The following is a 13,796-nucleotide window of genomic DNA, read 5'->3' on the forward strand; positions in this document are numbered from 1 at the left end:
GTGGTTAAGAACCGCATTGGTAAAAACGTACTTGAGTAGGAATAATGTTCTCAATACTGATTCCAACGTAAACCAACCGTTCTTTCCTAAGGAGTGAGAAAACACAATTAGCCCATCTGACTGGCGGACAGTTCCAGGACTTCCCAAATTCCAGGTTAGGACAAGATACAAGAGCACCTAAGCCTGCGGTAGACTGGAGTTCTGTCTGTTTACGATATTTCATAGATGCCCATTCCCCCTATAATGCACAAACTGTATAGTAGAAATAACAATATGCTTTAATAGCAAGTCAGCGTCTATTGATGCTGGTTCACCATTCCCAGCAATATGGTACCTTCATTTCTGGATTATAAAACAAAGCTGGTTTGACCATGAAGTTAAAACAAGTCAGCAAATGACCCTTCTCTGCAACAATTGTTGCCTAGCAATATTGTAACGAATCCAACAGTTCAGAACCTTACTTAGTCCACAATGGCTAGTACTGAACCACTGATCACACAATAAACTGACACGGATGGTCAGTAATCTATAGGCCACAGAGAGTAGGTGAAAATCCACAGTGATGAGATGTCGGTTACCTTCTCTCTGCCCGCTCTTTCTTCTTCAAGACGACATCTAGATTCTGTAACTGCTCCTCAAGCTTCTCACACAGTAATTTCTGTTAATAAAGAAATTGGAAGAGATTAGCGCAATATTTCACGGACGTTACTTATAGTTGAAGGATCCCACAGTGCTGCCGTTCTGCACCAATTTATAAATCATCAGACACAATCAGGAGTGGCCACTGTAAGACTGGTGACTGTACTTGGCCAGCGTTCAAATCATAACACAACAACAGACTGACTAGACGCAGATAGATCTGTTCTCTGGGTGATCACTTCAAACACCACCACTTTACGGGGTGTTATCCAAAAGCAATTGGTAGAAGTAAAGTGCCATTAAGTCTCCCAGGTATATTGTGAACACAAAGACCTATGTAACAGGAACCTTGTAGCAGGCTGGTTCAAAACTATTATTTTTTTTAAATAAAAAAAAAAACAACACTTTTTTATTATGCTATTAGTACAGGCACGTCACCGTGACTTATTAAATAAAAGCCTATTATACTAAAAAAAATAAGAATTTACTTACCGATAATTCTATTTCTCGGAGTCCGTAGTGGATGCTGGGGTTCCTGAAAGGACCATGGGGAATAGCGGCTCCGCAGGAGACAGGGCACAAAAAGTAAAGCTTTCCGATCAGGTGGTGTGCACTGGCTCCTCCCCCTATGACCCTCCTCCAGACTCCAGTTAGGTACTGTGCCCGGACGAGCGTACACAATAAGGGAGGAATTTTGAATCCCGGGTAAGACTCATACCAGCCACACCAATCACACTGTACAACCTGTGATCTGAACCCAGTTAACAGTATGATAACAGCGGAGCCTCTGAAAAGATGGCTCACAACAACAATAACCCGATTTAGTTAGCAATAACTATGTACAAGTATTGCAGATAATCCGCACTTGGGATGGGCGCCCAGCATCCACTACGGACTCCGAGAAATAGAATTATCGGTAAGTAAATTCTTATTTTCTCTATCGTCCTTGTGGATGCTGGGGTTCCTGAAAGGACCATGGGGATTATACCAAAGCTCCCAAACGGGCGGGAGAGTGCGGATGACTGCAGCACCGAATGAGAGAACTCCAGGTCCTCCTTTGCCAGGGTATCAAATTTGTAGAATTTTACAAACGTGTTCTCCCCCGACCACGTAGCTGCTCGGCAAAGTTGTAATGCCGAGACCCCTCGGGCAGCCGCCCAAGATGAGCCCACCTTCCTTGTGGAATGGGCCTTAACAGATTTAGACTGTGGCAGGCCTGCCACAGAATGTGCAAGTTGAATTGTGCTACCAATCCCACGAGCAATCGACTGCTTAGAAGCAGAAGCACCCAGCATTGTTGGGTGCATACAGGATAAACAGCAAGTCAGATTTCCTGACTCCAGCCAACCTGGAAACTATATTTTCAGGGCCCTGATAACATCCAGCAACTTGGAGTCCTCCAAGTCCCTAGTAGCCGCAGGTACCACAATAAGCTGGTTCAGGTGAAACGCTGACACCACCTTAAGGAGAAACTGGGGACGAGTCCGCAGCTTTGCTCTGTCCGAATGGACAATCAGATATGGCTTTGTGAGATAAAGCCGCCAATTCTGACACTCGCCTGGCCGAGGCCAGGACCAACAGCATGGTCATTTTCCATGTGAGATATATCAAATCCACAGATTTGAGTTGTTTAAACCAATGTGATTTTTTAGGAATCCCAAAACTACGTTGAGATCGCCCAGTGCCACTGGAGACATCAAAGGGGCTGTATATGCAGTACTCCCTTAACAACTTCTGGACTTCAGGAACTGAAGCCAATTTCTTTCTGGAAGAAAATCAACAGGCCGAAATTTGAACCTTAATGGACCCAATTTGAGACCCATAGACACTCCTGTTTGCAGGAAATGTAGAAATTAACCTAGTTGAAATTCTTCCGTGGAGCCTTCCTGGACTCACACCCTGGCACATATTTTCACCTAAGTGGTGATAATGTTGTGCGGTCACCTCCTTCCTGGCTCTGACCAGGGTAGGGATGACCTCTTCCGGAATGCCTCTTTCCCTTAGGATCCGGCGTTCACCCGCCTTGGCGTCAACGCAGCTGCGGTAAGTCCCGGAACAGACACGGTTCTTGCCGAATCAAGACCCTTCTTAGTATCTCTTGAAGTTCCGGGAACCAAGTCCTTCTTGGCCAAACCGGAGCCACGAGTATAGTTCTTACTCCTCTCCTTCCTATCATTTTCAATACATTGGGTATGAAAAGCAGAGGATGGAACACATACACCGACTGGTACACCGACGGTGTTACCAGAGCGTCCCAGCTATTGCCTGAGTGTCTCTTGACCTGGCGCTTCAGGTGGGACGCCATCATAACCACCTTTGGTCTTTCCCAACGGTTTACAATCATGTGGAAACTTCCAGATTAAGTTTCCACTTTTCCGGGTGGAATTCATTTATGCTGAGGAAATCTTCCCAGTTGCCCACTCCCGGAATGAACACTGCTGACAGTGTTATCACATGATTTTCCGCCCAGCGAAGAATCCTTGCTGTCATTGCCCTCCTGCTTCTTGTGTCGCCCCGTCTGATAACGTGGGCGACCGCCATGATGATGTCCTACTGGATCAGCACCGGTTGACTTTGAAGCAGGAGTCTTCCTAGGCTCAGAGCATTGTAAATTGCCCTTAGCTCCAGTATATTCATGTGGAGAGAAGTCTCCAGACTTGACCACACTTCCTTGGAAATTTTTTCCCTGTGTGACTACTCCCCAGCCTCTCAGGCTGGTATCCGTGGTCCCCAGAACACAGTCCTGAATGCTGAGTGTGCTGCCCTCTAAAAGATGAGCACTCTGCAGCCCCCACAGAAGAGACACCCTTGTCCTTGGAGACAGGATTATCCGCTGATGCATCTGAAAATGCGATCCGGACCATTCGTCCAGCAAATCCCCTGAGATCTGCCGAATGGAATCGCTTCGTAAGAAGCCACCATTTTTCCCAGGACTCCTGTGCATTGATGCACTGATACTTGGCCTGGTTTTAGGAGGTTTCTGACTAGGTCGAATAACTCCTTGGCTTTTTCCTCCCGGAGGAACACCTTTTTCTGGACTATGCCCAGAATCATTCCTAGGAACAGCAGACGTATCGTCGGAAAACAGCTGCGATTCTTGGAATATTTAGAATCCAGTCGTGCTGTCGTAGAACTACTTTAGATAGTGCTCTTCCGACCTCCAACTGTTCTCTGGAACTTGCCCTTTTCAGGATATCGTCCAAGTAAGGGATAATTTAGATGCCTTTTTTCTTTGAAGAAACATCTTTTCGGCCATTACCTTGGTAAAAGGCCCGGGGTGCCGTGGATAATTCAAACGGCATCGTCTGAAACTGATATTGACAGTTCTGTACCACGAACCAGAGGTACCCTTGTTGAGAAGGGCAAATTTGGACATGGAGGTAATCCTTGATGTCCAGGGACACCATATAGTCCCCTTTTTTCCGGTTCGCTATCACTGCTCTGAGTGACTCCATCTCGATTTGAACCTTTTATGTAAGTGTTCAAAGATTTCAGTTTAGACTATGTCTCACCAAGCCGTCTGGCTTCAGTACCACAATATAGTGTGGAAAAATAATACCCTTTTCCTTGTTGTAGGAGGGGTACTTTGATTATCACCTGCTGGATATACAGCTTGTGAATTGTTTCCAATGCTGCCTCCCTGTCGGAGGGAGCCGTTGGTAAAGCAGACTTCAGAAACCTGCGAGGAGAAGATGTCTCGACTCTCCAATCTGTACCCCTGGGATAATACTTGTACTATCTAGGGGTCAACCTGCGAGTGATCCCACTGCGCGCTGAGACTCTTGAGACTACCCCCCCACCTTGAGTCCGCTTGCACGGCCCCAGCGTCATGCTGAGGACTTGGCAGACGCGGTGGAGGGCTTCTTTTCCTGGGAAGGGGCTGCCTGCTGCAGTCTACTTCCCTTACCTCTATGTCTGGGCAGATATGACTGGCCTTTTGCCTGCATGCCCTCATGGGAAAGGAAGGATTGAGGCTGAAAAGACGGTGTCTTTTTCAGCTGAGATGTAACTTGGGGTAAAAAGGTTGGATTTCCCAGCTGTTGCCGTGGTCCCCAGGTCCGATGGACCGACCCCAACTAACTCCTTCCCTTTATACGGCAATACTTCCATGTGCCGTATGGGATCTGTATCACCTGACCACTGTCGTGTCCATGACATCTTCTGGGTGATATGGACAACGTACTTATCTTGATGCCAGAGAGCAAATATCCCTCTGTGCATCTCACGTACATATATATAGAATGCATCCTATTAAATGCTCTATATGAATAAAATATTTTCAGTCAGGGAATCCGACCAAGCCAACCCAGCACTGCATCTCCAGGCTGATGGCGATCGCTGGTCGCAGTATAACCACCGTATGTGTGTATATACTTTTTAGGATATCTTTCCAGCTTCCTATCAGCTGGCTCCTTGAGGGCGGCCGTATCTGGAGACGGTAACGCCACTTGATAAGCGTGTGAGCGCCTTATCACCCTAAGGGGTGTTTCCCAACGCGCCCTAATTTCTGGCGGGAAAGGGTATAACGCCAATATTTGCTATCGGGGTAACCCCACGCATCATCACACACTTCATTTTATTTTATCTGATTCAGGAAAAACTACAGGTAGTTTTTTCACTCCCACATAATACCCTTTTTTTTGTGGTACTTGTAGTTTCAGAAATATGCAACACCTCCTTCATTGCCCTTAACGTGTGGCCCTAATGAGAAATACGTTTGTTTATTCACCGTCGACACTGGATTCAGTGTCCGTGTCTGTGTCTGTGTCGACCGACTGAGGTAAATGTGCGTTTTTAACGCCCCTGACGGTGTTTCTGAGACGCCTGGACCGGTACTAATAGTTTGTCGGCCGTCTCACGTAGTCAACCGACCTTGCAGCGTGTTGACATTCTCACGTAATTCCCTAAATAAGCCATCCATTCCGGTGTCGACTCCCTAGAGAGTGACATCACCATTACAGGCAATTTCTCCGCCTCCTCACCAACATCGTCCTCATACATGTCGACACACACGTACCGACACACAGCACACACACCGGGAATGCTCTGACAGAGGACAGGACCCACACTAGCCCTTTGGGGAGACAGAGGGAGAGTTTGCCAGCACACACCAAAACGCTATAATTATATAGGGACAACCTTATATAAGTGTTTTCCCTTATAGCATCTTTATATATATCTCAATATCGCCAAAATCAGTGCCCCCCCTCTCTGTTTTAACCCTGTTTCTGTAGTGCAGTGCAGGGGAGAGCCTGGGAGCCTTCTCTCCAGGCTTTCTGTGAGAGAAAATGGCGCTGTGTGCTGAGGAGATAGGCCCCGCCCCTTTTACGGCGGGCTCGTCTCCCGCTATTTAGTGAATCTTGGCAGGGGTTAAATATCTCCATATAGCCTCTGGGGGCTATATGTGAGGTATTTTTCGCCAAAAAAGGTTTTCATTTGCCTCCCAGGGCGCCCCCCTCCCAGCGCCCTGCACCCTCAGTGACTGCCGTGTGAAGTGTGCTGAGAGGAAAATGGCGCACAGCTGCAGTGCTGTGCGCTACCTTTAGAAGACTGCAGGAGTCTTCAGCCGCCGATTCTGGACCTCTTCTTACTTCAGCATCTGCAAGGGGGCCGGCGGCGCGGCTCCGGTGACCATCCAGGCTGTACCTGTGATCGTCCCTCTGGAGCTGATGTCCAGTAGCCAAGAAGCCAATCCATCCTGCACGCAGGTGAGTTCACTCCTTCTCCCCTAAGTCCCTCGTTGCAGTGATCCTGTTGCCAGCAGGACTCACTGTAAAATAAAAAACCTAAGCTAAACTTTCCTAAGCAGCTCTTTAGGAGAGCCACCTAGATTGCACCCTTCTCGGCCGGGCACAAAAATCTAACTGGAGTCTGGAGGAGGGTCATAGGGGGAGGAGCCAGTGCACACCACCTGATCGGAAAGCTTTACTTTTTGTGCCCTGTCTCCTGCGGAGCCGCTATTCCCCATGGTCCTTTCAGGAACCCCAGCATCCACAAGGACGATAGAGAAATAGTGTTTTTATTCAGAATGTTTAATGCCAATGACATGCCCAGTGCTTACGCTTCTCTCCTCCTTTTTGTGTGTTTTACATTTTCCATATTCAGATTTATTTAATTACAGTATAAGAAGACTAATGCTTAACATTAACTTATCGTTTCTATTATCAATTTCATCTACGAGTGTACTTTGTATGTATTAATATGTTTAGTCTATCTACATATATTCAGATGTAATAAGCTGTAAAAAAAACCCTCATCTATACCCCATTGTCTGTATCAGGGGTGGGGAAACTTTGGAACGCCAGCTGTTGTTGAACTACACATACCAGCATGCCTTGCTACAGTTTTGCTATTTGGCCATGCTAAAACTGTTGCAGGGCATGCTGGGACGTGTAGTTCAACAACAGCTGGAGGGCCGAAGGTTTACCATCCCTGGTCTATATGCTCCAGTGTCCCCTGGTGGATGAAGGAGAAATTTGTTTTATTGAAATACGCAAAATAAATCAAAACCCAATAACATTTTTAATGTTATAGGCCCTACACACATGCCGATATTCTGAAAGATATGAACGATCTCGTTCATAAATGAACGAGAACTCGTTCATATCTTTCAGTGTGGAGACTCCAGCGATGAACGATGCGCGTCCCCGCGCTCGTTCATCGCTGATCTCCCGTCGGCTGTGCATGCAGGCCAATATGGACGATCTCGTCCATATTTGCCTGCACTTCAATGCAGCCGGGTGACGGGGGAAGTGAAGAAACTTCACTCCCCCCCCCCCGCCGCCGGGTTGCTCGTCAGCGCATCGCCGAGTGTGTAGGGCCCTTTAGAACGCAATAAAACATGGTTGATCGAGGTTTCTAATACACGATTACAATTTTTTTTTACATTAAAACATTAGTGAACACAAAAAAATTAGTTTAAACCCAAAAAACGGTTAAAAAAAAAAAAATCATTTCCCCCCAACCCTGGCCTGTAGCCACAACTGCAATGTTCTGTTACAATGCACAGGCAATAATAAATATAACCTGATTCATACATGTTGGCAAGGAGGACAAAACCATTCTCCATCAGGAATGATCATCAGGGGCGGTCGGAGACAGGCTGTATGATATCCGCTATCACACGAGTCACACAGCAAAATCTGGATTTAGAATTGTAGGATTGGAGAAAAAACAAAATTCTATTTTAGGGGGTTTGATACATTGCTTATACATACAATGCTTACAGGGAAAACGCACACCACACTATATCCCACAACAAAACATATTTTGTAGTGTAAAACAGGTTACAAATGGAAACCCATTTCTGTCCGTCACATGCAGCCCTGTCCTCACTAATACACCACTCATCTCCTGATATACTCTGTGCTGCTTTAAGACCTTGCTCCTTCCACTATATAAATCTCAGTCTATGTCTTCCTGTTACTTCCATTCCCCTCCTCACATCATGTTACTTGCCCTTTTTAAATGCAGCCCTGTCCTCACTAACACATCTGTACTGCTGGGGACCCTACTCGATTCACTATATAACTCTCAGAGCACCAGCCTACAAAATAAACTATACTGCATGGTAAACATTATTTGCTGCCCATTTGTAAATACCAAGTGTTTGTAGATTAGATGAGGACACCTGTGACATAGTGGTGTGATGGGTGAGTGACAGAACTGACCAGCTCGGGGTGGTTGGGAAGACCACACTTCTTGCACGGTTCATCATCTTCCCCTGGTACACCATCCACCTTTTCTTCATTTTCCGAACCCTCCTCTGAATCATCTTCACTATCAGACTCCTCCGTTTCCTCCTCACTAGAGGATTTGCGCCTGCGGCGCGATCGGGAGTTGGTCCAGCGTGCCCTTCTCCTCTGCCTGGGTTTCTGCAAATTTTTTATAAAAAAAAAAAAAAAAAAAATCAGGGTCATAAGAAATACTTTATATATATCGTCATGCCTCACAATGTTAGTAGCTGAGTAATCACTGGTCCAATAAATCTATATTCAATGTTTCTAGGGCTAGGATTTTCAGATAAGTCTCAATATCATCATTCCCAATGTCTATTTTGCTAAGAAACAGGAATCCGATAACGACTTTATACGGCAAGGCAGTCAGACACTGTCCAAAACCTGCTCGATAAAACTAACACCTGACCTAAAAAGTCTGACTAGAAAAACAAACAAACCGTACTTTTCTTAATTTTCACTCCTAGGAAACATATCTGGATAATGTACCTTCTTTATTTTCTGGCTTGGCTCCCTTTCAGCTTTTCTCGCCTTTTCCACTTTTGGTGGCTCAGGCAACTCCTCTTCATCGCTTTCCTTTTTTTCAGGCTTCTGCTCTTTGACTTCCGTTACTTTTGCAGAAGGTCGGGAGATCCGAGGAGACCGCCTCAGTCTCCTCCCGATGTTTTCCTCAGTCTCTGCATCATCCGCATCCTCCACAGCGATGTTCTCCACAGGCAATTCTGGCCTCCTCCGCTTGCTGGAGATCCGGATGGTCAGCTTGATGCCATCTTTCTGCCTCTCCGAAGTCATCTCCTTGCTCTCAGGTCCGCTGTTCTCGTCTTCTGGCACAGGCTTTAACTTGTGTTTATTTTTTGAAACCAGAGATGGCTTTTCAGAGGTCTTCTCCTGTTCTGCTGATGCGGTCCCATCCACTTTGTCCTTCTCCGCCCCTTTAGAGTCTAATGGCTCTGCGGCGTCACCTTCCTTTACAGAGGACTTCTCCTTACGTTTGCTCCTCAGAGTAAATGATTTCTTCACTAACACTGCAGTATCCTCTGCATTTTTTTCATTTTCCTCAACTTTATCATTAGGCACCTCGGGTTCCTTTCTTACTTCATTTCCTTCTTTTTCTTTATTTTCACTGGATTTCTCAGGCTTCAGTGTTGAATTCTTCATGGAAGTCCTTTTTGATATCGGAAATCTCCTTCTTGTAGTTGCATTTCTTTTAGCTTTCCTATCTTTTCTCTTTGATTCAGGCTCCTCTTTCCTCCTATCTGTACCTAGTTCATCATCGTTACAGAGGGTCTCCGAAACGGGCTCCTCTGGTTTTCCAGTTCCTTCCTTCACATTGTCAACTGTGGGAGATACCTTGACAGGTTTATCAAGAACCTTGGGCTTGTCCACAGAATCTGAACTACTTGCGTCTCCCTTGATCTGAATCTGCTTTTCTTTATCACAGTCTGAAACGGATTTCTCCTTCTTCGCTTCTCCTACTTTGGCTTCTGCACTACTTTTTTCCAAGCCAGCTTCGCATGGAACTATCTTGACGGAAGCTTTCTGAGGGGGCTCTTCCAGCAACGGGGTGATTGGGTCACTGCTTAATGCCATCAGACTTTTTTTGCCGTTCTCTTTAACTTCTTGTAAACTTTTGATGACGCTGGGATTTCTCTCATTTGTTATACGACTTTCATTCTTCGTTGAGCCAATCACAGATTCCCTTGTTGGAATGGAACTAATCTCCGCATGATCCTGTACTTTGTGTGATTTGTCGCATGTCAAATCACCATTTACCAGCTGCTTCCCTTCAGCAGCAGTACAAGTTCCCACAGAAGTCTTTGTGCCATCATCTTGTTTTCCTTCCTCTTTTTGTAGCAGCTCTTTCGTAGGAGTCTTGGACTTGCACAGCGATGTCTTAACTTGGCTGTCAAAATCCTCAGTCAGCTTAAGCTCCCGTTTTTTCAACGGGATCTTAGCCTGCTGGTCATTCTTCATCTTCCCCGTGTCCTCTACGGATTTTTCAACATGTTCTTCAGTGCGTTTGACAATGACCGATATCTCGGAGCGTTCAGGCTCCTGGGGTGGTAGAGTCTTGTCAGAGTTCCCTGTAGATTCCTTTAAGTCTTTTGGCTCTGCTTTTTCATCTTTATTCTCCACTATTACTGGCTTTATGTTCTCCTTGAAGCAGTCACTTTCTTCTTTGGCAGTTTGCGTCTCTTCCTTCACATCTGAGGCAGGTTCCGTTTTTATTTCACTGCATGTTTTCAAAGGTTTCTCGCCATCGGTTTTAAAGCTGCCGCCATTTTCAGCTGGGCAAGGGCTTGTAGGCTTTTCCAACGCATTCGCCTTCTCTTTTATACCAGCTTGGTCTAAGTCGTCTGCAGGCTTCTCTACAAACAGAATGAAAACAATGTCAAAGTAATTCAAATCATAATAATACACTGATCAGTAAGGGTGACCACTACGGACTGCAAGGAAGGTATGCTTAGAGCGCCATAGCAAAACTGAAATAATCATCATCATCATCATCAATTCACTACTACTAATTTATAGTTTAAAGGGTTTCCAATTCATGATTAAGCATAAATCAGTATTGTTTTAGCATTCAGCATTGCATAAAATGTAAACACAAAACAAATACAAGGCGCTGCCACAAACGGAGGAAAATAGACCTCCATCCCCGTATAGCGAGAATATACACATATACACATTAATAGCAATCAGGAGTCTAGAAACGAAGACCTTGGAAATGGCACCAAATAGAAATGACCTATCCCAGCCCTGAAAGCTGTAATTTTTTCATCAGAAGGAGTACCAAGATGTACAGATAATACATGAACCCTCTCACTCAGCCATCCCAAGGTGGAATCAAAACACCGGCCCCAGAAGAGAAGGAGAACCTGTGTGGGTTAGATTTTCTGAAGGCTTGGCAGTTGAATGCTTTGTTTCCCAAACCGGTTTTACTTTCCGGGGTCCACTCGGAAGGACAAGTCTGTCCTCTAGAAGTTTGACTCATTGAATTCTCAGCAGCCTGAAAGGATTAAAACCTGGAGCTCCTAAGACTAGAAGTATAAATGAAAATGGCAGAGAGTTCTCTAAGTCTCTGTTCCTGCTTCCCAGGCTCTGTTATGCTGAAATTCTCATCCCAATGAGACTGGTATATAGAAACTGAAATGGTCTGCACCCCAACTAAACCCGAAGACTCCAGTGCGCCACGGCAGAAATTAGGAGAAATAGAATTGCTAATATGGCTTTCAATCAAAAAGGAAATTATATTTAGGGTCAGTGGTACAAAGACCAAAGGGACAGATGAAACCTACCTTCATTTTCTTCTTTTTTGATGTTTTCGTCCTCCGGATTGGGACTTTCGCGAGATGAACTTTCCGGTGGCTCAGATTTCTTCAGTAATGCCGGGTCTATTTGTGCTTTCAGCAGTTCCAAGGTTTCTGCCAGCTCGTTCCTGGTCCTACAATGGGAAAAGCCAAGCGAACGGGTAATTAAACCTAATGAAAATCACAGGACAATAAGTAGATTTATAGATGCAATTAAAGCATCAATGCAGTGTGTGAATAAACCTAGGACAAAAGATTAATGAAGGAGCAGGTAACACAGAAGCAGATACAGCAGCAGTCAGTGGCAGAGGTGACTTGGAAATGATCTACCTTCATTAACCCATTCCTGTAACTATTACAGTTTATGACAGGCCATTTGGAACATTTGTCATCTACTAAATAAACAGAACACAACCGTTGTATTACTTTAATAAACACATTATTCTTTAACTGATAACCAAGTTTTCTATTGTCTGTTCTCAGTGTATCCCAATAGATGTGAACATAGACAGTAGCACATAGCTGTAATGCTGAGCCGCAGGCCCAGGGATAAGCAGTGTCCCTCCTGCAGGATATATAGGGGTATATGCAATTGCGGTCGGGTTCCGTCTGGAATTCGACCGTTTTTAAATTCGACACAATTTGACAGTCAGACACCCTCCCGCAGGTATCTGAATTTCGACATTCAATAAAAAACGGATTAGACAGTCCCGATGTCGAAAAACGGACCAATTGACGATAGTGTGCGTCCTGGATTCGACTTCATGGACGGCACAAAAGTGTTTAAAAAATCCTGAAAAAAAATGCGTTGGGTCCACCCTCCTAAGCATAACCAGCCTTGGGCTCTTTGAGCCGGTCCTGGTTGTACTGGTGAAGAGGACCGACACTTCGTGTCAACATAGGCAAGTATGTGTGTGTCGGTGTGCATGTATGTAATAAAGTATTACTATCACGGTGTGTGTGTGTGTACTGTTTTTATTTGGGTATTTTTTTTGCAGTAGAACTACAGGTATCAGCGGGCCCGTTTTTCCCCTGCATGCTGGTACTTGTGGTTCTCTAAGTACCAGCTCGCGGGGGAGGCTTACTGGGACTTGTAGTTCTGCTACAAAAAAATAAGAATTTACTTACCGATAATTCTATTTCTCGTAGTCCGTAGTGGATGCTGGGAACTCCGTAAGGACCATGGGGAATAGCGGCTCCGCAGGAGACTGGGCACAAAAGAAAAGCTTTAGGACTACCTGGTGTGCACTGGCTCCTCCCCCTATGACCCTCCTCCAAGCCTCAGTTAGGATACTGTGCCCGGACGAGCGTACACAATAAGGAAGGATTTTGAATCCCGGGTAAGACTCATACCAGCCACACCAATCACACCGTACAACTTGTGATCTGAACCCAGTTAACAGCATGATAACAGAGGAGCCTCTGGATAGATGGCTCACAACAACAATAACCCGATTTGTTAACAATAACTATGTACAAGTATTGCAGATAATCCGCACTTGGGATGGGCGCCCAGCATCCACTACGGACTACGAGAAATAGAATTATCGGTAAGTAAATTCTTATTTTCTCTGACGTCCTAGTGGATGCTGGGAACTCCGTAAGGACCATGGGGATTATACCAAAGCTCCCAAACGGGCGGGAGAGTGCGGATGACTCTGCAGCACCGAGTGAGAAAACTCCAGGTCCTCCTCAGCCAGAGTGTCAAATTTGTAAAATTTCACAAAAGTATTTGACCCTGACCAAGTAGCAGCTCGGCAAAGTTGTAAAGCCGAGACCCCTCGGGCAGCCGCCCAAGATGAGCCCACCTTCCTTGTGGAGTGGGCTTTTACAGATTTTGGCTGTGGCAGGCCTGCCACAGAATGCGCAAGCTGAATTGTACTACAAATCCAGCGAGCAATAGTCTGCTTAGAAGCAGGAGCACCCAGCTTGTTGGGTGCGTACAGGATAAATAGCGAGTCAGATTTTCTGACTTCAGCCGTCCTGGAAACATATATTTCTCTAACGTCCTAGTGGATGCTGGGGACTCCGTCAGGACCATGGGGATTAGCGGCTCCGCAGGAGACAGGGCACAAAAATAAAGCTTTAGGATCAGGTGGTGTGCACTGGC

The 13,796-nt window shown here is 45.6% G+C and overlaps 1 protein-coding gene across 3 annotated transcripts in view; it reads right to left on the bottom strand.

Annotated features, from left to right (window-relative positions):
* Positions 1-13,796, bottom strand: part of RSF1 (remodeling and spacing factor 1) — a 91,726-nt gene that overhangs the window by 19,313 nt on the left and 58,617 nt on the right. For all 3 annotated transcript variants that reach the window (XM_063951293.1, XM_063951294.1, XM_063951290.1), the window contains exons 5-10: positions 11,675-11,820; positions 8,865-10,744; positions 8,310-8,513; positions 7,677-7,781; positions 579-658; positions 32-86 (exon numbers count right to left, since the gene is read on the bottom strand). In XM_063951293.1, coding sequence (XP_063807363.1) covers positions 32-86; positions 579-658; positions 7,677-7,781; positions 8,310-8,513; positions 8,865-10,744; positions 11,675-11,820 — 2,470 coding nt within the window. The remainder of the gene's footprint in view (positions 1-31; positions 87-578; positions 659-7,676; positions 7,782-8,309; positions 8,514-8,864; positions 10,745-11,674; positions 11,821-13,796) is intronic.

Source organism: Pseudophryne corroboree, chromosome 2 (assembly GCF_028390025.1).
Source record: "Pseudophryne corroboree isolate aPseCor3 chromosome 2, aPseCor3.hap2, whole genome shotgun sequence".
Classification (NCBI taxonomy): Eukaryota; Metazoa; Chordata; class Amphibia; order Anura; family Myobatrachidae; genus Pseudophryne; species Pseudophryne corroboree.